This window comes from Triplophysa rosa, linkage group LG14, assembly GCF_024868665.1.
Source record: "Triplophysa rosa linkage group LG14, Trosa_1v2, whole genome shotgun sequence".
Lineage (NCBI taxonomy): Eukaryota > Metazoa > Chordata > Actinopteri > Cypriniformes > Nemacheilidae > Triplophysa > Triplophysa rosa.
Genome location: NC_079903.1, coordinates 8145845 through 8170148, shown reverse-complemented (window position 1 = coordinate 8170148; position 24304 = coordinate 8145845). Strand labels below are relative to the sequence as shown.

At 39.3% G+C, this 24304-nt stretch overlaps 1 protein-coding gene across 3 annotated transcripts; it reads right to left on the bottom strand.

The window, feature by feature from the left end:
- Positions 1–58: 58 nt before the first annotated feature.
- sacs (sacsin molecular chaperone) lies at positions 59–23244 on the bottom strand. 3 transcript variants are annotated; one of them, XM_057352003.1, is made up of 11 exons: positions 22971–23244; positions 21896–22242; positions 20959–21109; positions 18303–18393; positions 18039–18124; positions 17275–17386; positions 16741–16887; positions 14796–16278; positions 13943–14034; positions 13359–13385; positions 59–12721 (listed from the first exon to the last, which is right to left on the bottom strand). In XM_057352003.1, the coding sequence occupies exons 2-11, from the start codon at positions 21916–21918 to the stop codon at positions 1176–1178; spliced, it is 13758 nt and encodes a 4585-aa protein (XP_057207986.1). In that variant the 5' UTR covers positions 21919–22242; positions 22971–23244; the 3' UTR covers positions 59–1175. The 3 variants fall into 3 exon arrangements, with proteins under 3 accessions (XP_057207986.1, XP_057207987.1, XP_057207988.1); XM_057352004.1 differs by lacking the exon at positions 13359–13385; XM_057352005.1 differs by lacking the exon at positions 21896–22242 and having other exon boundaries at positions 22971–23243.
- Positions 23245–24304: the final 1060 nt, after the last annotated feature.

Genomic DNA, 24304 nt, shown 5'->3' with positions numbered 1-24304 from the left:
GGTACAAACCCAAGTTGTGAGTCATAAACAAAGCTGTAATGAGATGCCACGAAAGCCATTTGTTAAAAAATGTAGTATCCAGTGTTTAATTAAAGTGTTTCTTACAGTTAAATAAACAAAACAGATGAAAAACATTATTGACATTGAGCACCATGAGTATGAGCTTCCTCTTACACACGTTTCTGAAATTTCATGCAAAAACTCTCAGTAGTAGAGGATAAGAGGTTTCCATTGTACATAACAGAAAGTACACATTTGACGTGTTTCTACAGAACTATGAATGATGTGTGTGTATAGCCACAGCAGTAAACAGGTAGGTTCCTAAAACATTTAAAATGGTAAATTTTTTTAACATGATATAAAATTGTGGCGCTATTTGCGCCCTACACAATAATCAACAATTGATTGTTTAGCCGAGACAAAGATGTGAAATTTCTAAATAAAAATTCTGTCACAATATACAAGTGACAGATAAACCAACTGGTAAACAGTTATGAACTCACTGTGACATTACATCATAGGATGCAATTCATTTTTAAAAAGAGTATTTTCATTTCACTGCTTTAATGTCTTGATAATGCAGTGACACGTAAAATTATATTGTCAGCAGTCAAGGGAATTATGTTGATATTGATTTCATTGCATAATATAACCTTATGTTTTCATTTTTGATTGATCTACTGGCAAATGACTGATACAGACTCCATAAAGGACCTATAGGGGGTGATTGACCTGTCATTACAACACTACAGCTTTCATTTTTTGAAATTGACATAAAAGTGCAGCGCAAACTCGTGCTATTAAATCACAATGCTGTCATTGACTATGGCAGGAAAAATACTTTACTAGAAAAGATAAAAAAGCAGCATTTGGTTTTCGTTATGTACAAAGGAACAACAATAATCAACATATTTAAAATAAAAGGTATTGCTATGCTTTTGCACATTATGTACAGTACACTTTTGCATGGTACAAATAAGTAATATATTACATACAGGCTCAGGCGGTATTTCAAAGAAATACAGCAACTATGGACGCAATAAGCATGAGTCACTGCATCAGAGCGCTCTTAAAAAAAAAGCTAGATAGATACGTTTTTGATTTTTCCCTAAAAAGTCTATTAGAATATGTACTGGTTGGTTCGCCTGTGTTTTGCATGGTCTAATGGTCACAGTTCAGATTTTTTGTTGGACAAACGTCTCAAGTTTGATGATTATCCGAGCTGTACATTCCATCACTCTCATGGCTACTTCCGAAGTATATCTGTCATTGGGAATCTGAGGAAAGGGCAGAAGGTCAGGGTAGCGTGTTCTCAAACTGTCCACACCATATCCCTCCAAAATGTGCACGTCCTTTGCCAGTCCTGTTAGTTGGGTGTTGTACTCCTCCACCTTCTGTGCAAGTGCTGTGGGCTTCACATCTTTGTCTGATTTCCCTCGGACTGCATAATCTGCAGCAATTAATGCAAGCTTTGTTGCCAGATAGCACTTAAAACACACCCATTCGTTTGCATTTTTGTGAAGGTCATTTCTCGCTGCAGAAAAGTTGGCTCTGGCTTGTCTCAGCCACCGACGAGCTTCCACAGGATTCCCAACAGATTTGAATGACGGCGGTACAAAGAAGCGATTCGAGTGAGATGTGCCTGCATAGCTAGTAAACTTCTCTCGGAATTGCTGCTTTTCCGATTTATGGCTTGTTGCTTCTTGGTTCCATGATGTGTAGAATCGCTGAAATGAGAATTTCTCTGACTGGAATCGAGTGGAAGATGCAGAGAAAGGTCTCCTTGATCCCCGATCCGCGGCCTGCTCTGCCTGTGTTTGCTTCTCCATCCGGTTGATCTCATTTTGCAAGTGCTTGAAGACTTCTGTAGCAATGTCAAGATTCTCAGCGTTTTTGTCAGGGTGCCATTTCAAATACAAGCGCCGGATAATCTTCTTGCGTTCTGTTTCCGGAAGTTTCCAAGCTTGTTCTATGACCGAAGTAAGTTCTTTTAGAATTCCAGGTAATGCATTGAGTTTTATCTTTTTGGGGGCCGACTCTGTTGGCGGAGCGCTGCGATTTTCCTTGCCTGGAAATATGGGAGGAACCATTCTGGCACTAGGAGAATGACTCTCTGAGGGGCTTGTTGGAGTTGGTGTGCCATCTCGAATATTGGCGCTATCATCTTGTCTGGAAAATTTGTACAAATCAAGAGAGCTGACAATTTTGTACTCACTGTACCCAATGTCAATTTGGAAGCATTTTCCAAGGACACTTGGATTGTCTTCTTCTCGATCTACCTCTTGAACAATGATTGCGTATGTGTAGGTTGGCTGATAGGAGCCTAAAATATCACCTCCCTCTGAATCTACCAGGTAACCGACATATTCTCCAGGGTAGAAAACATTCATGGGGTCCATGAGAAGTAAATGATGAATCTCTCCAGGTATGGGTGTACCAGGAAGTGGAAGCTCCAGCTTTGAGGGCTCGGTTGTGTCATACTTGACACCAAGATTGTCCAGTTTCTCTGTTATTCTGTAGATGTCATTGCAACCCAACATAGCAATAAGATAGGAGGTGTCAGAAATTAGGTTGTCTGTAGCTGACTTTAGAGTCATTGCCAAAGCGAGAAGAAAATTTATGTCTTTGCTGTCAGAATGCTGAATGTAGAGATGAATGACGGCTGTTCCATACCTTTTAAGAAAGGCAAGAGTTTCACTACGGCTGTGGGGAATCGGGCTGCAGCCTTTTACTCGCAATGTCGTCTGTAGTTTCTCAAAACAAGACACCTTTAAGCCCTCACACAGAGCTTTGCATAATCGTATTGCTTTTTCCTCATTCACCATGTATGCGTTCTCATTCTCATGTTTCATGATCCGAATTAGTCCAGTGATAAACTGCTCTGATGATAGGAGCAATTGAAGCCGGCCCTGAAGTGAGCAGAGAGCACCGAATTGGCACATTCTTGGAGAATCTTCATCAAGTTGTTCTTCAAGGATACTACTCAGAAGCCTGGCTCTCAGTTTCTGTGGAAGCAACATGATCAGCTTTGTGTGAAAGGCATGGTCTTTGCCTAGGTAACACTGACTCATGTCGACTAGCATCTGGACACCAACATTACCCTGAATTCGACTCTTGTAATGCGGTGCATCATCAAAGACTAACGTGTTTGATTTGGCCAAGCGTCCATCATGACTTGGAAGGTAAAATGTCAAATCTCTGAGATTCTCAAGGTCTTTTCGGACCTGTACCGGATCGTTCTGGAGACTTTTAAACAGCCCAGAGACTGTTCTTTTTACAGTTCTCATTTCATTGGGGTCAAGCTGCTTTCCTTCTGAATTTCTATATATTCGACCCAAAACTTCAACGTATTGTTTAGTTGAGACAACATCCTCAGTTCCCAACAGTTTGAATAGTTGGTGAAATGTACCAAGCTCAAGAGGGAGTTTGTACAAGTAGGGTTTGAAGTCAGATTCATTGTCCAAATTAATGACAACCTCCTCTGGTTTGAGGAGTTTCCAACCCTCCTCGACCATAACAAAGGCCACTCCTCGTAACTGAAAACGAAATTCACGTTTATCTGAGTTTAGAAATTCATAAATGCTCCTTAAGACTTTGTTTCGTGTTTTAACTGTGTCGTCATCCATGTTAGTTATGCTGCATATGTTTTTGCAATTGCTTATGACTTTTTCCAGTGGAGGATCCACATTGACATTTAACATGGTCAAAATGAGATCAAGCTGCTCTTGGCCGGCAAGTGTATTACCTTCTTGGTCTTTTATGCTTGCTGGGGTGGCCCTCTCTGGTAGAATAGGGCAGGATGTCCACAACAACTGCATGATATCGGTTTGTTTGAACTTTGGATTTACTTGAGACCCATTGAAGCGAATTAGAGGGAGATTTCCATTAATTTCCTGGTACTGACAATGGAGGTGAACAAGCTCGGCTGGAGCTCGCTCTGGACATAGGAATGGTATCATAGAGAGTTCTTTGAGGAATGCTCCATCAAACAGATCTGTTCTATCATTGAAAATGTGATTCAGGAGAACATCAACAATAGTCTGAACTTTTTCTTTGGACCAGTTCTCTGTGTGAGCTTTGATGCTGATTTCTTTTGCAAACTGTAAAACTTGCTGTTGAGACACAACATGTTTCAAACCAATGTTGCGTAAGAAGGTTACCCATGAGGATAAATAAGTTGTCCCTTGTTTTGGCTTTGATACTTGCTCTATTTTTCTGAAAAAATCATTGGGGATAAAGGATTTTGGTGGAAGCATCACCTCAAACACTTTAACAGTTTGATCGAAGAAGGCTTTGGCGGGTTTTAGCCTATTGGTGGAATCAAAAATGAAGGACAAACTCTCTAGTTTTTCATAGAGTTGATCCTTGATGCAACTTCGCTCTTCCATTGCCAACAACCTCTCCTTCAGATAGATAACATGCTGGATTTTGGCATCATGTGACAAAATGTCAAATTTTGGTAAAAGATGATTCAGGTAAACCTCAAGGTCATCAATTGGTGTGCAGCCAAGAAAGCTGTGGAGTTCTTTGAGCTGTGGATTGTCAGCAAGGAAGGCTGAAGATGTATTGTGTGCCCACTTTTCAATGTCGGCAGAGGGAAGGTTTTTTGTTAGAACATGGCATGCCCTGAAGTTTGCAAGGCAGATGTATCGGCCACTGACAGCTTTGTAACATGGCAACAGTTTTAAACTCTGAACATCATCTTGAGTCAAATTTGTCAGATTGCAGTTGAAGTACAACAAAAGTGCTTCAAAGTCTTTGTCTGTCAAGCTTCCTGTTTTGAAAGCTGATGTCTGGATCATGTACTCAAGTGCTCGAAGTATGCTGGACGGATTATCTATATTTGCAGTATGCTGAGCTAAAAGTGGGAAGACGGGACTCTCTTTGGCACACAGTTTATTTACAGCCAACTGAAAGCATCCTCCCTTCATGAGAGTGTGAAAGACTTTGTCATTTTGCCCATTTGGGAAGATGGCTGCAAAGATTAGACTTAGGGGTAACAAAACATCATGCTCTGGCACAACTAATTTGTTCCCTGACACCATGAATTTGATTCCTGGAAGTAGTGCCCAATCTTTCAAGATGTCTAGAACGGTCTCAAATTTAGACCTGATGTCTGCCTCATAGTCTTTGGTTGCAAGTTGTTCACTGATGAAGTGCCATACACTCTTAAGCCAAGATTCAGTGGGACAGCCCTCTTTCCATTTGACTGACATCTTTGTTCTGCAGTCTCTGTGAAGAACAGATCCTAGCAGATCTCCAAAACTGTTTATGTCAAAAATCTTTGCCACACCTGCTTTCAGAAGGATTTTGCTGTACTTCAGGTATAAGGTATGCATGAAAAGCTCTTTCCTCGATGAGATGAGCTCATGATGATTGGTCAGAAACTTTGGATGTCTGGAGTCAAACACTTGCAAAATGTTGTCCATTGTCATAAGCAGTGGCAACCCTTGTATGTTAATGTCATTCTCCTCCACATCTTTGAAACAGTAATCAACAAGCAACTTAAGACCATGGAAGAGCTTGAAATTAGACTGCTGTAGCCGACAAGGTAATTTTCCAACTTGGCAAGATGTGTCTGGGAGTGAGAATGTCAAAAGGAAGCTGCGAACATCCTCTGGTGTCACATAGTTGACAGGAATCCCGGCATCTTCCAGACAGAAGTACAGACTGGCTGTTTCATCACAGCTGTGGATTAAGTTGAATCCAACATCCAGGAACATGGCCTTCAATCTGTAAACATTGTCTGTCACAGATTTCCGTGTTGTCATGTTATACTCTGTGTTTTTAAGATGCTGCAACTCATCCTTCAATAAGTTGTCAAAGAATGCCCGACCTTTGCTTGAGGTAGATGTGTTCACCCAGGAGATGTAAATTGCAGAATGAATATCTGTATTTTCGATGAGGGGTGCTCTTAAAACAGGGAGTAGTCTTTTCAACTCTAAATGAATGCATTGGTAGATTGCTCTTACCAAACAATACCAATCTGGTTGAATCTCAAGTCTGTTCACTGGAAAGAAGGACAAGAATTTTCTCAAAATATCCTTGACAACATGAATTGGCATTCCTTGAAATATTGTCATTGTGGGGTCTGGGCCTGGAAAGAGCTGACGTTTCAACTGAATAAACAGTTCTACGCATGCTGGAGCAATGAGTGCTTTCATCAGGTTATTGTTCCAGTCACTCCTCACTCCAACTCCATTGTCATCCTTCCACAGATTTCTTCTTGCAGAATCTAAAGCAAAATGGCCATTTACATGGAACGGCAGGCCGGTCTCCAGAGACAGAGGAAGGAAACAGAAGGCTCTGTGAGGCTTTTTGTAGTTATGGCTGGTGCATGCTGCAACACCACCACGTGGATAAAGTGTTATATCCTCATTTTTGTGAGCTGAAATGACACTCTTCGTTACTTTCTCCATCTCAGAAAATCCAGATCTGTTACATATCATCCATGTTGTGGAATTTCCATCTGTGTCCTCTATGTCCATCGTGTACGTAATCTGTTGGATAGGAATTTGGGCCAGCTGTTTTTTCTTGGTAACGCTGTCTATAACGGAGCTGTGAAATTGTTTTCGCTTTAGGCGATCCCCATCTGTGATTTTTGCTCTGACAGAATAAAGAGTTTTTAAATCCCCAGTCCCATTCTCAATTTCACATATAGAAATTTTCTCCATGTGATTCAAAAACATGAGAAGTTCTGCACCATCCGTTCGGATTTTATCAAGAAAATTTTGAACCATTCTATCTGAAGCTGGTACTGAGCTGATCTCTGAGATTTTGGCCATTTCTGTGGTTCGTATGGGAAACCTGAACATTGTGCTGCGTTCCAGCTTGAAATGATTCCCTAGGTATAAGCTTAATACATCAGAAAATTGTGATCTGAAGTCTGAATCTAAATCTCTAAACATTCTTCCAGGACTGAGAGATGTTGCTCCAGGTGCATAACGTGCATGAGGATCAAAGATGCAAAGAATGTCATTATTTGAGATAAAGGAAGGACAGTCAGTAATGTGATACACAGAGTTAAATCCAATGCCATATTGCCCAGTTTTCCCCGGGTTTGCCTCTTTGGTGCCTCTTCCGAGATTCTGGATCCCTCTAATATCATCTTCTGTAAATGGTTGATTGTTGTACACACAGAGTGACGGGCCTTGCATGGACACCCATTTGTCATCAAAGATTCTATCTGTTGGATGGTTCCTGGGATCAAACACAAAGTATATTTCTGTGGCTTTTGCATCATCTGCATTTTGCAGGAGCTCTTTCAGCATTTCCTTTTCTGATGGATATGCATTAAGTATACTTTTGATTCTGCTGGTGAGCTTCTCCTTTTGCCCAAATTCACTCCCAAGGGTAGTAAAGCAGATGTTGGAGGCATATCTTTCTAAGGCTTTGTGTCTTTTTGGAATTGTCCCCAACTTTAATGCCACCTCTCTTGGAATATCACTATGACAGTATTTAACGGTTGTGTCTCTGACTTTAATCCAAGGACAGTCATTATAGCAAAGTGATTTGGATGGCTGTAGTGTAAAATTGCTGTCAGGAAGGAGTATCTCCCCATAGTTGCTTTGGCAGAATTCCTGACTTTTGTCTCGGATCAAGCTCCATATGCCCTCGCTAATGATTCTACGACACAGCTGAAAGTTCTCTTCGGTTAGGGGCTTTCTTCCACATTCATTCTTAATCTGTTGTAAAACATCGGAGAACGTTTCAACAGTGAAGCTCGGCCGAACTCCCACAATTTCAAAAAGTTCCCGACAACTATTTCTGTACTTGTTAGGAAGCTGGTAAAGATATGGTGCAGCATCAAAGTTTAAATGAAATGCCACTTTGGATGGCTCAACATATGTATTCTCCACTAGAATTGAGCTAAATGTTTTCAGCTCCTCCATGATTTCCTCGTTCGCCGCATCGGACTGTAGCAACTCTTCGTGGAGATATTTGTAACATGCATTAGTTATGTTCTCCTGATACAGTGTAATACCATCAAAGGACTTTGAGAGCTCTTTCAGCTGGCTGATGACTAAAGCAACAGATGGCTTTTTTATCAATCCAAGTAAGTCTTTCACAGCCAGTGAGATGGGACCACATCCTTTGAAAGAGGGGGAATTTTCATTCAGGATGGGCTTCATTAAGCAAACAGTGTCCTGGTGGTCTGTTGTAAAAAGCTCTTTCGCAGAGAACATGGTGGACTGGGGAAAATTGTTTCCATGCCATGGAAGTGAAAATCCAGCAGGTTTGGTCAAAAAGGGAAGAAACTTGATATTTTGTAATTTGACAAGATATTGATTTGCTGCTGGATCTCTCATTTTAAGCTTTTCATCGATGAGACTAAGGATGATGCTGCTCCTGTTGCATGCAATTGTGTGGTCATTTTCATTCAGAGCCAATACAGACTCAGCACGTTCAATCAAGTCTTCCCATGACAGGTCATCCTTGACCATACCCAGCTGCAATAACTTGACTAGGCATACTGGATTGACATAGTCTTTCAGACTTCCTTCAGGGAACCTTCCATCTTCATTGTTATACAGCTTAGCTACTCTGCCCTCAGGATGAATGAGTCGAGAAGGCACAACAAGCTTCTGTGATGGTCCTGAACATGGAATGCATGGAGTTTCCCTCAGTATAGATGCAAAATCCTCTAGTTTTTCATTGAGGACATAATACATTAGAGGGTCACGCAGTTCCTTGTCTATGTCTTGGATATGAGGGAAGAAAACATCTGTGAAGAACTGTGTCTCTGTCAGGGTGTTCTCCATTAATTTCCCTTTACAACCAGCATCATCAAAGCCTTCCTTGACCCAGTCTGGTAGATCAACGGCACAGAATTCATGGGAACCACACTTTTTGAGATATTTCAAGAATATCTTGAAGGCAGCAGATCCGATGTCTGGTCTGCAAAGCAAAGAGTCATCCAAAAAGCGAACATTCTTGATTGACACCCATGCATTCCCATCGGAAAAGACTTTTGCATGATCATCGTCACCTTTAGCTATTTCTTGATAAACTCCCTGGCAAATCAAATTGAAGTCATCGTGGACAACCCCAGGGTCAGGCCATGCTGCATAATAGCTGTAGTCTAATAATTCTCCACTTTCTGCCATTGACCTCAGCATGTTAAGGGCAGCCAAGTATGCTTGAACAATCACATGTCTCATAAAAATAGAGTTCCATTGTCCTTTTGTGTCTGTCTTCCAGATCTCTTTGCGATTTGATGTGACAGCAAAGCAACCGTTGATGTGCACGGGCAAGCCAGTTTTGATTCTAAGGGGTAAGTAGCAGAACACTTCACCAACTGGTGTCGCACTTGTCTTAACAGTCCATTTTCTGTTGTCTTCTTCAGAAAGCAACACAGCTACACCTCCACATGGTACCAGACCAAGGCGTTTTCCGCCATCACTTAAGGAGAACTTTAGAGCTTCTGTCACGTCCATGCCTGAGCAGATAAGCCAGTTGGTATTTTCTACTCCCTTCTGTGGCATGTCATCTGTAAGTCTCTTGGTTTGATTGCCTTTAGTTGCCATTTCAAAGTAGGAGGATGGATCCTCTTCAGAACCTCTGAAAAGTGGTGAATGAAGATCAACGATTCGTCTGAAGATATTGTGGAACTCTTCCACTACGATTCTGATGATGCAGCCAGACTTTGGAACCTCAGATGGCACTCGGTTAGTCCCTGCTACTTTTTTCATGACTTTGGCAGCAGATTTCAGAATACTCAGTGGACCGTATGACGCTTTGGAGGACCACACACTTTTGTTTATTGTGACAACATCCTGTGCCGCAGCAGGGTTCGGCTCCTCACATTTCAGATACTTCAAGACCATTGTTCCAACATGCTGTGTGAACAGAATGAGACGATGGCCACAGATGCTGAATTCATCTACAAGAGAGTAGATATCAGTGGTGTTGTAGTAAATGCTGCTGATTTCACTTACTGATGCTTCCTGCTCAGTTCTGAAGGGAAGTCTAAAGAGGGTCCCATCATACTTGTAAGGGGACTCCAGTGACAGGGGGAGCTGACAATTAAATACATTGATGAAAGGTTTGAACTGATTAGGAAACTTTCTTAGTCGTTTCTGTTGTTTGCTCCAGTTGATTTTGATGCCGGGGTTGGATTTGTCTCTGATGTGTTTGCCGATGTGATTGATGTTAGGATCAAACATGATCATAAATTCTCTGCTCATGATAATGGGTATATCAGTGACATGATAAACAGAGTTGAACCCCAGACCAAATTTGCCCACTTTGTCCGCTTCACATCTTTTCATAGAGCCACCCAGCCTGGTTATATTGAGGAAGTCTGTATCAGAAAAAACTGAATTGTTGAAGGACCACAAAGCTGGGCCATGACAAACAATCATACCAGGGTCAAGCAGATTCTCTCGGATTTCAAGGTTCTTTCGCATGTCGATCAGGAAACTACACTCGGTGGCATTTGCATCATCAGCATTCTGCAAAAGCTCTTTGAAGATATCTGCAACTGATGGATACTCCTCTAAAATGTTCTTTATCCTAACCGTTAAAGGCTCTCTTTGGCCTGACTGTTCAAATCCAAGGTTTTCTGGGTTTATCAATCTTGTGCTCAAACATGGGACTTTCAACCCTTCAGCTGTTTTCATTGGAATATCATCATGGACAAGGATGATGGGCTCTGAAACATCATCTAGCAAGTCATTCAAGTCTTCTACTTTGATATCACAGTACGTGCATTCGTGGATGGGTTTCATAACCAGTTTGCTTGGATCTTTGTGGTAAAGAATGGGCACATGCATGTCAGTATCAACGGATATCTGACTGTTGTAAAGCCATCGTAAAATGTTTATCAGGAGTAGGAGATTACGTTTGCTCTCCAGCTTTGTCATCTCTTGCTCACACCTTTGTCTGATTGTTTTGACTACTTCAAACACATGGCTGGAATCCACTTCTTCAACAGAGCCGCAGAACTTAAAAAGCTTGCGGAATTTAGCAATGGTCTTTGGTAAAGAGTATAAGTATGGCTGGAGGTCCAAATCTGGTATGGGCTTTAAAACCGTTTGTGCAGGGGAAGCGAATGTTTTCCCAGTCCAAACCCAATCAAAGGGCAGAGACTTCATTGCTTCTCTTGCATCTTCCAAATGAGCTTGCATAAATTCATAGATTTCAAACAATATCTGCTGAAATTGATACCAGTCCTCAGTGGTGAATGCTTGGGATCTGTGCCAGTCATTTACTGCCTTCAAATGCTGGAGAACTTGATCAACATGAGGCTCTAGTGATAACTTCAAGGCTTTTTTCATGCCAGCAGAGGTGCGTTCCACCAGGGCGACCGAAGAACCAACAAGTACGGCGTGAGATATATCACACATTTCAGAAAGAGATGAAATATTACAAGAATCGCCTCTCCAAGCAAGTGACTTTGGGTAATTCAAAGGTCTGTCTTTGCAAACTGGGACCCATTTAAATTTTTGCAGGTAGGTCTGAACCTCTGAGGACTTCACCAACTTTGTCTGTTTGTTCAGAATAGTAAGGAGTGTTTTTGCCTTCGTTATAATGGGGTCCCATTCTGGTTTGTCATTCCCTTGCAATTCCTCAATTTTTCTGGCAACCTGAAGAACATCTTTTTCACTGAGCTGCACCTCATTTTTTAACCCCAGTTGTCTCAGAGAATGAAGGACATCAGGAGATGATGTATAGTCTTTTGGGGGAAACCTTGTCTCCTCCTCCATGAAGAAGAGGTTCTGCAAAATCTCCAGCTCAGGATCGAAAAAGTCTGTTGGTGAACAAGATTTTTCTGAAGAGCTGTGAATAAACTTCAAAGACGAAAGCCAATTTATTACTGCCTTGTCTTCATTCTTTAGGAAAGACAAATGAGTAAGAGCCCAGAGCATGATTTTGTACACTTCCTCTTTGGTGTAGAATCCCCTCTCAACGTCTTGAATAATCACTTTCAGACATTCAGTGCTTTTGACCTGCTCAATATTTAACAGCTTTATCAGTCGGATTGTTGCCTCATCAGTGCTGTCAACTACATTTATAGACAATTTGACATCTAGTGGATGCTTGGCAGTATGATGTAATACCCTGGCTCCTTTCAATGAAGTAAATAGTGAAGGGTCGGTCTTTGACTTCTGCCCAATCTTGTTAAAGATTGGAAGGTCTTGAATGATGCGTTTCTCTTTTTCTGTGACATCCGTAAGACCAGCTGAAAAGCTTCTGAGGGCAATCTTTTGTTTGACAGACAGAGATGAAACCTGGCTGGATAATCTCTTGGATGAAGACCTGTCCATAATCTGCAGTAGGTTGCTTGGGGATGATGGATGAATGTAATTTTTCAGAAGCGGATGCTGCAAACAGGGATCAAGGTGCTTCAAAATAACACAGCCCAGCTTCTTCATAACTTCAAGTAAATGTTCAGAGGGAGGGCCCTCCTCCTCATTTACAAGAATGATGGGAGATGGAGTTTTGAGGCGCAGCAGCTCTAAGGAATCCAAGTTGTCAGTGAGTGGCACATTTGGAATCAAAGGCATATCTTCAAAGACCCCAAGGTCCTCAGCAAAGTTTATGTACAGATGTTTCCAAACCATTCTGAGCCAAGATGCTGTGGGGTGCTTCTTCTCTTGATCACCAGGGTACCACTGTACTGCAAAATCTCTAGTGGGCCAGGCTGTAGTAAGGACTTCTTTAATCAGGCGAGCCGATCTCTCCGAGGTTAACACTTGAACCTGAGTGCAGGGCCTCCCTAAAAACACAAAACATGAAATTACACCATTTTAGACAAAAAGAGAATACACAGCTACCACAAACACAATCGATGTTAACAAAACAAATAAAACACAAAAACAAATGCACAAAATTGTGGGTGTTAATATACCTCACGTTAGAAAAACGTAAAATATGCTAATTAGAAGTTGATAAAATGCATACACGGTGCTCTAATTCCAAAACATGGAAAAACAAATATCAAGTTAATAAGTTAATAAACATTTGTGCATGCATGATCATATGTGTATTTATGTCTATGTTTTAGAATGAATAGTTATTTTGATTACCAATAGGAATAAATTGGTTGATGACTTAATAAAATTATAGAAATTTTTGTGCATATTAAGAATATGGATATGTTAGTAGATAACTAGTTTAGGGTTTAGATAGTTATGAGAGATACCCAACTATCTATAACAATAGTTGTGTATCTCACACATCTATGTGCTTATCACTCAAGCATTTAAACTACTCAAGCCATCAGTATCTATTGTTTTTAATATTGCATTAATGGGTTATGTACATATAGAGATGTTAGTAATGAAAAAGTATGATCTAAGAAAACCATGACAGCCTTAGTTCTACACAGATTAGGTGACACATGGTTTACTTACCTGAACAACCCCAAAGATATTGTTGAACTAGAATTCAAATTTAGAAAAATCAGGATAAAAGGTGGAAAAAGTTAAAATAAATAAACTAAATATAAAGCAAATCATGCAAACAATGAGAGTCTAGTTTATGTAACGTATTTATGTGTATGGCTGGAATAAGGCAAATATTAAAAACATATTTAGCATAGTGTTTGTCGTGCCAAAGCATTGGTTTTGATTGTAAGAGAATACACAACCTGATCAAATACATACACTGAATGCTTTGGAATCTTATGGATTAGCATCTGCCAAATCTTAAATGTAATTTAAACACATTCGATCCTGCAATGTCTTCAACAGGAATGTGCACATTTGTTTGTCAGCATTGACCAACCAATATGTGGCACATTTTTGGCATACACTGGGTTAAATACGAGAATGCGTAACGCAAGAATCTGACAGAATTAAGCAAGCGTGAAATGCAAAAGACTGATTCCCTGAAGCAAAATATGCATAAACGAAATAAAGTTTCACCACAGAAGGTCATTGAGAGCAGATGCTCTATCAATCCTGAGTAAGATTCTGAGTGTCAGGTGATTACCTACCTCTGCTTTTAGCTGCTTCCTTCAGGCTGGTCATGACATGTGAGGGAATGCTTTCCAAGACAAATCTGCCCTCCAGTCCTGGATACAGTGATCTAGTAAGAAAAATTAAACACTTAAGTATGTAACTGCATTCTATATTCATTTATAAGAGGACGCTTGAACCATGATATATTAGATAATTAGAGATTATGTCAATTAACAAATTTTCTTCTTTTTTTGTTATTTTTTTCTTTTTTTAAAAGAAAACAAGACTCAGCATCTTGGGTTATTTCGCTTGTCAAGTAATTATATCTTGACTTAAGAATATCTAGATTTTTTACTATTTTTAACATTTTATCATTATACAGTACAATCAAACTTCCTGCGGATTGTGGCCATGCTTAAATGCTTAAAGGGACAGTTCAACCAAATAATTAAAAAATAATCATTTATTCGTCCTCATGTCATTCCAAACATGTATGACTTTCTTTCTTCTGCAAATCACAAAAGAAGATATTTTGGTAACCAAACAAGACTCACCCCTATTGACTTCTATTGCATGGACACAAAAGACATTTCTCAAAATACCGTCTTTTGCGTTCTACAGAAGTACTGTAAGAGTCATATACAACATGAACCACATGAGGGTGAATTAATGATGACAGAATTTTCATTTTTGGCTAAACTTTCTTTTTAATATCTTTCATTTTTCTTCTCAAGTTAGTAAATCTTGATTTTAGAATTTTAAGATATTTGACAAAACCTGTACAAGTTTAGAATTTTGCCCACCCCTGTGAACAGCAACATAATATCATGAATGAACAATACCACTACCAAGTACCAAGAATGTCAATGTAAATATTAAACTCCACACCTCGGAAACTCCTGTGATGCGATGTACACGGCATCTTTGTCATTCACAGAAGAGGAGAACACTGTAAATGTCTCATCCTGCAAAGGCAGAAGTTCCAGTCCAATCAGGTCATTATAGCAAGCATCACTAAGAATAAACTCCAGCAGGAGAAGCTTTTCATCGGATGACCCTTTATGGCGAGATTTCCTCAAAGTCTGACGCACAGAAGCGGGGGTGACTCTCTTCAGGCACCCCGGTTTGGTGACAAACGTTGTAAGTACTGCATCGATGTAGGCCGGCACCTGGGCCAGCATCATCCCTGAGCTCTGGAGGTATTTAATAACTATTTCTGTAGCGTCCATGCTGGTGTCCAGCTCTGAGAACACTGCTTCATCCACCTGGACCCAGCTGGCGTTGTGTGAGTATATGACCTGCTGTCGGAGCAAGTCGTTGAAGAGCGGTTCCAGAATTGGTTTCCAGCGTGTTCGTATTCTGTTGGGATCAGGCCAGGCCCTGTAAATACCTCTGGGTGAGAGAGGGAAATCTTGGTCTTTCTTATGTTGGATTCGCTTGATGGTCTCCATGATGAGTGTGAAGTAAGCCCTTGGGATGACGGTGACTATTAGAAGCTCATTCCAAAGAGCAGCCGGGTCCCTCCACTGGTCCACCTCCCGCCATTTGATGCTCCTCCGGTTGTCTGTCAGTCCGAAGAAGCCGCTCACATGGACCGGTAATCCTGTCATACTTTCTTCTCCGAGGGGAAGGGGGAGAAAGCAGAAGGCACGCCCTGAGAAGCTGGAAGTTGCCCCCTTGTCCTCATCAATAAGGGTGAGGGGCAAGGCAATACCAATGGTTGGGATGAACTTGAGATCATCGGCGAGAGAATCCAGTTCACCGCACATGCCTCGCCCTCCCACGCCATTACACACCAACCAGGTGGTCTTCTGGGTCTCTTTTGTAGTCTCATCCCGCAGTTCGATGGAGAGTTGGTAGGTGGCGCAGGTGACTGAACTGCTCAATACACCATTGCTGTAGCTATCTATAGCCTGCCCGAGGGTCTTTAGAGAGTTGGGCCGCTCCATCTTATCTTCTTGACTATTGCTTGCCGTGACCTGGAAAAGCATCCGCTCAGTTCCGCCAGATTCACGAACATGCAGCGAGACCTTCTGGACACTTGTGAGAAACAGCAACACGGTGTCTGCGTCCACTTTGAAGGATTCGAAGAGCTCCAGAACCTTCTCTTTGTTGTAAATGTTGTTACTCAATTGAGATGGTTTCATCCGGAGTGGAAAACGAAAAAGGGTTCCTGGAAAATTGCCATCTTTAATGGTTTTCTCTGAGCTGCCGAGAGGTCCAAAATAAGGGGCAAACTGATCGTTAAGCTCGGTTATTTCCTTTATATCTGACTTCAAATTCCAGCACTGGCCAGACTCATGAACTCCAAACAACATCTGATGAGGGTCCAGCATCGCAATTTGATCCCCACTGAATATGCTAGGAACATCTGCAATAAGAAAGCTACTTTTTAATAAAGCAAAACATAAATATGTTCTGCATTGAGACAATGAGATATCAAAGAATGTAAGTTACAGATACCGAATTCTGAACTCAGATCTGTTTGTTTACATTTCAGTTTGGTCAAAAAAAGTTACAAATATTAATAGTTTTGTCACACACCTTTTGAAGACATTTATTAACCCACTGAGTAACTGGATTACTTTAATGATAGATTCAGACAGCCTCACTGTTTTGAGTTCTATTTAAGAAGATACCATGATGGCATTTCAGTATATACAATAATTTTTATAAAATTATGTTCAATTTAAGAATGAAAGTCATATACATCTGAGATGGCATGAGGGTGAGTAAATTTTCCATTTCTTTTGGTTGGTATTTTTTCGGTCAAGTCAATAATACTTTTTAATGTATTCAATAAAATTAATTATTTACACTGTAGAAACCTCACCTGTAATGTGGTACACTGAGTTAAATCCAATACCGAATCTCCCCACTTTCAGAGGGTCTTCTCTTTTTCTGCTTCGTGCTATCTCCTGAATGCCGTTCCAGTCCTCAGGGGTGAAGACGGCATCATTATAGACATACAGTGCTGTCCCTAAGAAAAAATAAATAAAATTGTTGTTACATGCATAGCATTTATTAATCTTTGTTAATAATAATTAATGTCAATACAATTATTCATATTAGTACATTTTGCATTAACTAATGTTAAAAGTTATTTGATTTTAAACATGTATTAGTAAATGGTGAAATTAACATGAGAAGTATTGTTCATTTTTAGTTCATGTTAGTTAATGCATTAACTAATTGTTAACAAATACAACCTTTTCGTAACATGTTAACTTATTACATATTATTCCTAATTAAAATCTCACAATGTTACAAGTTTATTTATTCTATTATTATTATTATAAATAATATTAAAGTATAACAATTAAGGGATGTTTTGGTTCAATAAATAAGCATATTGTATTTGTATTACCCTGGTACTGAGCCATGTCATGTGACCACAGTGATTCCACTCCATACTCCGTCTCATCATACAGAAACTTAACCTCTGTGGCCCCAGCATCCTCTGCATTCTGAATCAGCTCCTAATCGACAGACACATCAAACATTGCTTCAGGTCAGATCACACTAGCAGACTGTGTTTAGACGTTTAGAGGATGAAGAACAACGCAATGCAAATGTGACTCAAATATACTGAAAACAGCGTTCTGTAGTTTCTTTAGTTGACAAAAGTGCCTCTATATTTCTCTTTTCAATCCTGTAATAAGTGACGCTAACTCCTAGCTGAGTGGCTCTTTTGAACTCTTGATTCTGATTGGTGTGCCAGTCAGCAGTCTGGTATTCCTCAGCAATCAACACACATCCGGAGAGATTTTGGACCGCTCATCTAGGCTATTTTACACTGGTTCTCCTCAAATGTTTCATGTCATAAAATAACAACTAATTAAATATTTATAGCAATAGAAAACCCTTCTGGGTGATATAAGACCCCTCTCCTCTGCATCTTACTGTCAGGATTGCAATGGCCGACTTCATGTTATTCCATACATCTGATGTCTAAAACATAACAACATACCAGGGCTATGTGCCAGGCCTATTGTAATATCTGAATCCCATGTGGTCAGTGGGAAATATTTTAATAACGTCACACCTGATAAGAACAATATGATAAGCCAGTCACTTCTGAATTTCATCACCACCAGCACACTTAAAGTACTTAAAAGCATTAAATCTTACTTTAAGAATCTGTCCACCCTCCGGATATCTTCTCAGAATATCTTTTAGAAAATCAACCAGAGGTGGTGTAGTCTGACCAAACCTTCCTGCAAGAGAGCAAATAACAGTGCAACGCAACATGGATCATTTACATACACATTACTAGACTGAAAAGGTACAGATGAATAAAACTTCACACCTTTCATGTAAGAACTGACTGGTTTATTCTACAAGCACCCAAACACAAAGCAACTGGGAATGTTAACTGTGCATATAATGTCTCACCTCCTCCTCTCGGGCCTCGTCCATGCAGTGTCATGATTATTTCATGGCTCCCGTGTGGCACCAAACTGCCAATCTCAACGGCATCGTGAACCTATGGCAGAGAGCAAAAACAAATCATTAATAAGCCTAACTAGCCTGCGTCTGAAATTGTATGACAGTTGGCCCTGAATAAGATGACTGGCTGTTAAATTTGTTCAATATTGTATGTGTGTGTGCATTCAGGACATTCATAATGTTCATTGTGTTTTCAATGTTCATTGTATGTTCGCTCAACTATGACATTGTAACAACTGCCACTAAAATAATTGTTCTTATTGTTGATATATATCACAATTTCTGGTTTATTAAGGGAGTGATTATACAGGGCCAGGACCGTGCCAGCTCGAGCAGCGACTGCTGTCTTCAGCTCATGGATGCGGATTCAGTTTCTGCTAACACACTCTAGAGATGTCAGAGCAGAGGTTGGCCGAAAGCAGTACTGTACGTGACCAATTAGACCACTGCATCCGAAGCTCATCCCTCTCGTGTACCTTCAAAGTCTGAGTTCAATATCTGGTATTTTAGACAAACTATGATTTTCCCCACAAATTCATATACTTTAAACATAAACATTCGTTAACATTATAGTGATCAAAAATATTGAGTACAAACAATAAACATACAGTAGAGTAAGTTTAAGGTATTGGGTAAACTTGCCTTTTTTGAGAATATTGTTATGAAATGAATATGTTTTGATGGTATGTGTTTTGTGGCATTACCCAGTGATGTCACAAATTACAATTAATCTAAAGGTGTTTTGAAAATTATAATAGTACATGTTTTATTCCCTTATATTATGTGAATGATTGTATGAAATATATACTGTAAACTTTTTTAAATTTACAATAAATGTTGACCAGGACTTCAGAAACACGTGTAGAAACAAAAGTCACATAAATCACACTAAGAGGCACATTTGGTTAAATTTAGACACATTTGGCACAAATATGCTGTGGTGATAATGATTATTCGGGCACTGACCCATAGAAACTCAACCTGCTTAACAAAGTTAAGTGAATAAAATTGAATTTGGCTTTTGCTGATATGCATTCTTCATAAAGTTCATCTTGAATTATTAAAGGAATGCCTTTGGATGATATTTGGCAGAAACCAACTTGTCGCAGCATATCCAGCAAATATCACCATAAGCAACAAATTCCCAAACTTATGAGAGACGCTGGACACATGCCAAGTTTACTGATAATACAAAGACAGATTGTATAATAAGCAAATAAATCTGAAAGAAGCACATAATGCTGGCACATGTCTAAGTGTACATTAACAGTCCAATCATTTGGGGTTGTACAGTATGGACGTCAGGGTGAGATCTGAGAGCCGGTCTCCTCAAGGCTATTTTCTGAATCTGACATACTTAAACAAGAGCAGTGAGCTCACACCTGCTCTCTTCACTCATAACCGCTTCCCGCTTCAAGCTAAGAAAGAAGCCTGACCTGAGAATGGAAAAGTGAAAACCTCATTGGGGTCAATTTATTCTGACTCCAAACTACTGTGCATGAAGCTTTTCCATTTACCATCTTGTTCTTATTTCCAGATCAATATTTATCTATACATTTGGAATCCAAAGGTGAATCCAAATGTTTCACCTCACTAATGGTTCAACAACCTTATTTACAAAACAATAAATCAAAGCGCTGAAATAAATCATTTTAAAATCAGTGGGGATGTTGAAATAAAGCATTTTACAAATTACAGAAGCACATTCAGGTGACTGGTAGAAAGATTTTCAGACGATCTATCCTTGTCCACAACATCAACAAACAACACCCAGAATCAATGAGGGTTTTGTAATCGCTGTTTGTGGAAGACACTGGCCCTTCTAATTTTCGGGTGAATTCATAAGAAATTAAAATAAATTATATTTTCTAGAAATAAAGGGCCATTGTATACTGTATATATTTGCATTCTACTTCTACTTATGTTTTTAAATAATGTATGCAGTTAGTATTGGTTTAATTCGTAGGCTATTAAACCAAAGCGACAATGCAAAAAATAAACCCTCCAACTTGACTTAATTTCCCTTAGAAAATATATTCTTTGGTTTAAATGTGACAATGATGTTTTAACAGTTTTCATGAGATTTAACCTGTGAAAACATGAAAGTATTCAATAATACCACTCAATCATCTTTACTTTCATAAACAAAACGTTGATTTACTATTTTTACTACAAATAGTAAACGTCCGATTACTATTTGAAAGAAAAACTTTTAAAAATAGTATTATACGTACTATAGATTAATCCTGTGGTCAAGCAGTAAAGTAGTTGTATTATATTTAATTCTACCTCCATCAACAAGAAAACTCTACAAACCAAAAATCTGTGAAAATTGCTGGATATGCACAACAATACACTGGAAACTATTTTTGGGTGGATTACAAATCTGTGTGATTATGATCACATGAGGAAGGTTGTGTTATGGGATGCTCTTCATATGTATAGAATATCATTAATAGGTCACTATTTCCAGATCAAAGCTCACTCATAACTGTAGACAGACATAAAGTATGAGACTAGCTGGAATGCCAAACAAAGACACCACAAAAACACATTTCATCCAGTCAGTAGTGTAACCTGAACAATATTATAAACATCTTACCAGTTTCCCGTTATGAAACAGCTGTTGTTCAGACACAGGGTAATCTGTTTCTTGGTAGATGAGGGTTTTGATGTATCTGATTACTAAAGATGGGGAAACCTGGAAGACCCTCTTGCCTAGATAGTCATGACAGACTATCACCCATGGCAACCTAAAATCACGCAGAGATGTTACACATCTGTCAAAACCTGCACATCTACGCATCTGTCAAACTTTTTATACATCAATGGTCCTTTTTTATTTTGAAGTGAAGTGTGACTGTTTTTGACAGTTCATGAGATTCATCCATTCAGTTTTAAATGACAGAATCACACCAGCATCACCGTAGCAGCGTCTGTCTAATTCAACATACTAGTGTACAAAGATTTCTTTCTATTCTTTCTCTTTCATTGTCCAATATGAAGCTTTTGATTTTTGTAGTGTTGACTGATGACTGGATCCTGCCCCGTCATTGCCTCTGCAGCTAAAAATCAGATTACACCTATTAGGAACTGTCAGATTTGATCTGTAACCAAATGCACCAATCAATCTGTCTTCTAAACCGGGGTTAAAGGCCTGCAGTCTGAGGCGTGTTTGTTTTACACATCAGACAAAATGACATTAGTGCACCACACGAACACTAGCAGTGACACATCTCTAGTTTTAGATCTTGACCTGTTGTCATGCAACCAATGAGAGTCAACAGGGACATTGACTGTATCATATTCTTTATGTTAGGGTGGGGCATTATATAGACCACGCACACTATCTAGTGACATGTTACTTCTCACAAAGGGAACACATCTGATTTGGCACATAATAGATATGTTATTGAATGTGTTATTTATAACAATATAGGCTATAGACCAGAATAGATATCGTGCCGTTATTAGAGACATCTCCCAGCTTTATTCGAGTCATTATTCACTAACTTAAAAATAATTTATACAAAACTTACCATGGGTCGTGATTTGTTGCCATTGCTTTTCATCCAAACTGCGTTGATTTGCGTGCACAGACAATCACTCGGTCATTCCTCTGAATGTATCATTCTGTTATAACGCGTGCCGTTATCTTCTAGAGCAAAATCTCCGCATTTGGAAATGCACCGGTTTAGTAAAACCCCCTTGGCTATAGACTCAGAGAATCATCCCATCCTGTGAGTTATAAGCTTTATGCGGCCGTGTTTTGCTCTTGGACCCGCCTCCCCCTGAGAGGGATCGATGCGGTTTAATATATGGCTCGCTGCCTTAAGACAAATCCTTGTCCCAAAGATGTCGTATTACAGTGTTTTAAATTTGAATTCTGCAAACAAAGAAAGTAGAAGAATGTCAGAAGAACAGCCCTATCTATGCTAACACTCTGTAAAACGCAACGTTTAAGCTGCGGGGTTTTTGAGTGAACTTGAGAGAACGCGCTGCATGCTGGGAGATGTAGTGCGCTAATGGAGTTTACCGCTATAAAAATGCTCCGCAACTAATTCAAAACAATAATATAAATATTTAACTAATGTTTGTCAGACAAAATTGATATAAGCAAATATTAGGTGCACCCTTATAGTTTGCTCAATGTACATTATTAGCCATACTGATTTGTGTAATAGTCACTGACACGTAAAGGTTGAAGTTAAATTATGATTTATTATGCTTATATAACGTTGATTATTTATATAATACGGATACACAACTACAGACATAATCGTAAAAGGGATCACATGAGCACTGAGCAGGTGTCTTCACTAAAGGCTCTCATGTTTATTTCGCAATATGAAACAAGCATCGCAGTACGCAACGGTTAATATAACGTCACACCAAGTCAAAATGATAAAAATCATGCCGTATATTTAGTTTGAACAGTTATGTTATGACGCAGCGTATTGGATTTATCCGATTACGTCACACAACCTTATTGCACCAATACATTTTTTTTACTTTCCATTCTCGTAAGAGTCTGAAATCATGCAAACGTATTTAAAGTAACGTTACAGTAATGAAACCGAACGTAGGCTATTCCAGAAATAGTTCTGGTCTCACCATGTAAATCCATTGCCGCAGTTCCTCACAGGACAGTCCAACACGCTGATGGTCAAAGTGACTTCCCTTAGGTCCGCAGAATATAGCCTACACTACACTCTCTCATGTTTCTGCTACGGTATCTGTTTTGTGGGGATGTTGTTTATGGCACAGCAGACTCGCGTAGTGCCTAACGTAAAGGTAGATCTCTCAATATGCATTAACTCTGACAGTCTTTTATTTACTAGTCGCCGTTTCATCACTGCATCGTCTGTTTCAGCAAATTTGCCTTCTTAAAGCGACAGTACTGCGACAGTGATAATCGGGGCCAATGTGGTTCAATCTGACATGATTTCAATACGTTTTATATTGTTTGAAACTATAATGCTGCACAATTCACTGCAAAATTCAGAGATTTCTGGTGTTGATTAACTTACAAGGTTAAAAAATGAGTACAGAGTTAAATGAACTGACACTGACGTTGAATAGGCTAAACACCCATACGTCATACATTAATATGTAATTACGCTTGGATTTGTAATTATAACGCAAATATATTTAATATAATGCTCCTGAAGAAAAATGGACGGAATAAATGCATGACTACCGTGAAATATTTGGCTGTAATGCCTTACAATGGACACTAGATGGCACTCGTGCATCTTTCATTGAACAAAATTCTGACTATGGCGTTAGGATCAGATCAATTAGATTGATCGATTTGAATTTATAATAAATAAAGTTGATTCAAAGGCAACTGCAATGCCCAACAGTATTGATCCGTAAAAATACACGTCTAATTGGGCTTGAATTATGCATGTTAGATGGTGCACATGGTTGTCACACAAAATATTACACCACATCAAACCAGTGTGAAAACTAACATGCAGACTACTTACACAGAACTAACAGGATAAACTCTAGCAACAGGATATAAAACTATTCATTGTTTTATCACTAAATGCACACTTCATTAAATGTATTGCTTGGAATGTTTTCTTCCACTATAGCTTTAAAACAAACAAACGCCAGTTTATTTTAAAATATATCTAAATGTAGGCTATTTTAAACTAATGGCCAAAATACAACTGAGACGCTATTTGTTTAATGCACCAAAAAACAAAAACAAGCATATGTAAATACTCAGAGTATAGACTATGGATTTTCACATCAAGCACACAATAGTTTATCCAGTTGTCTTAAGTCAACTGTTTCGTGATTGATGGTGATTTTTAATTTAATAACCGTGCGATAAATTTAGTCCCAATCTGCAAGCAGACCTTTTAGTTCCATAATTCTATATATTCATAAAGTCTGACAATCTAATGAAAATAATAGATACAATATAATAATAA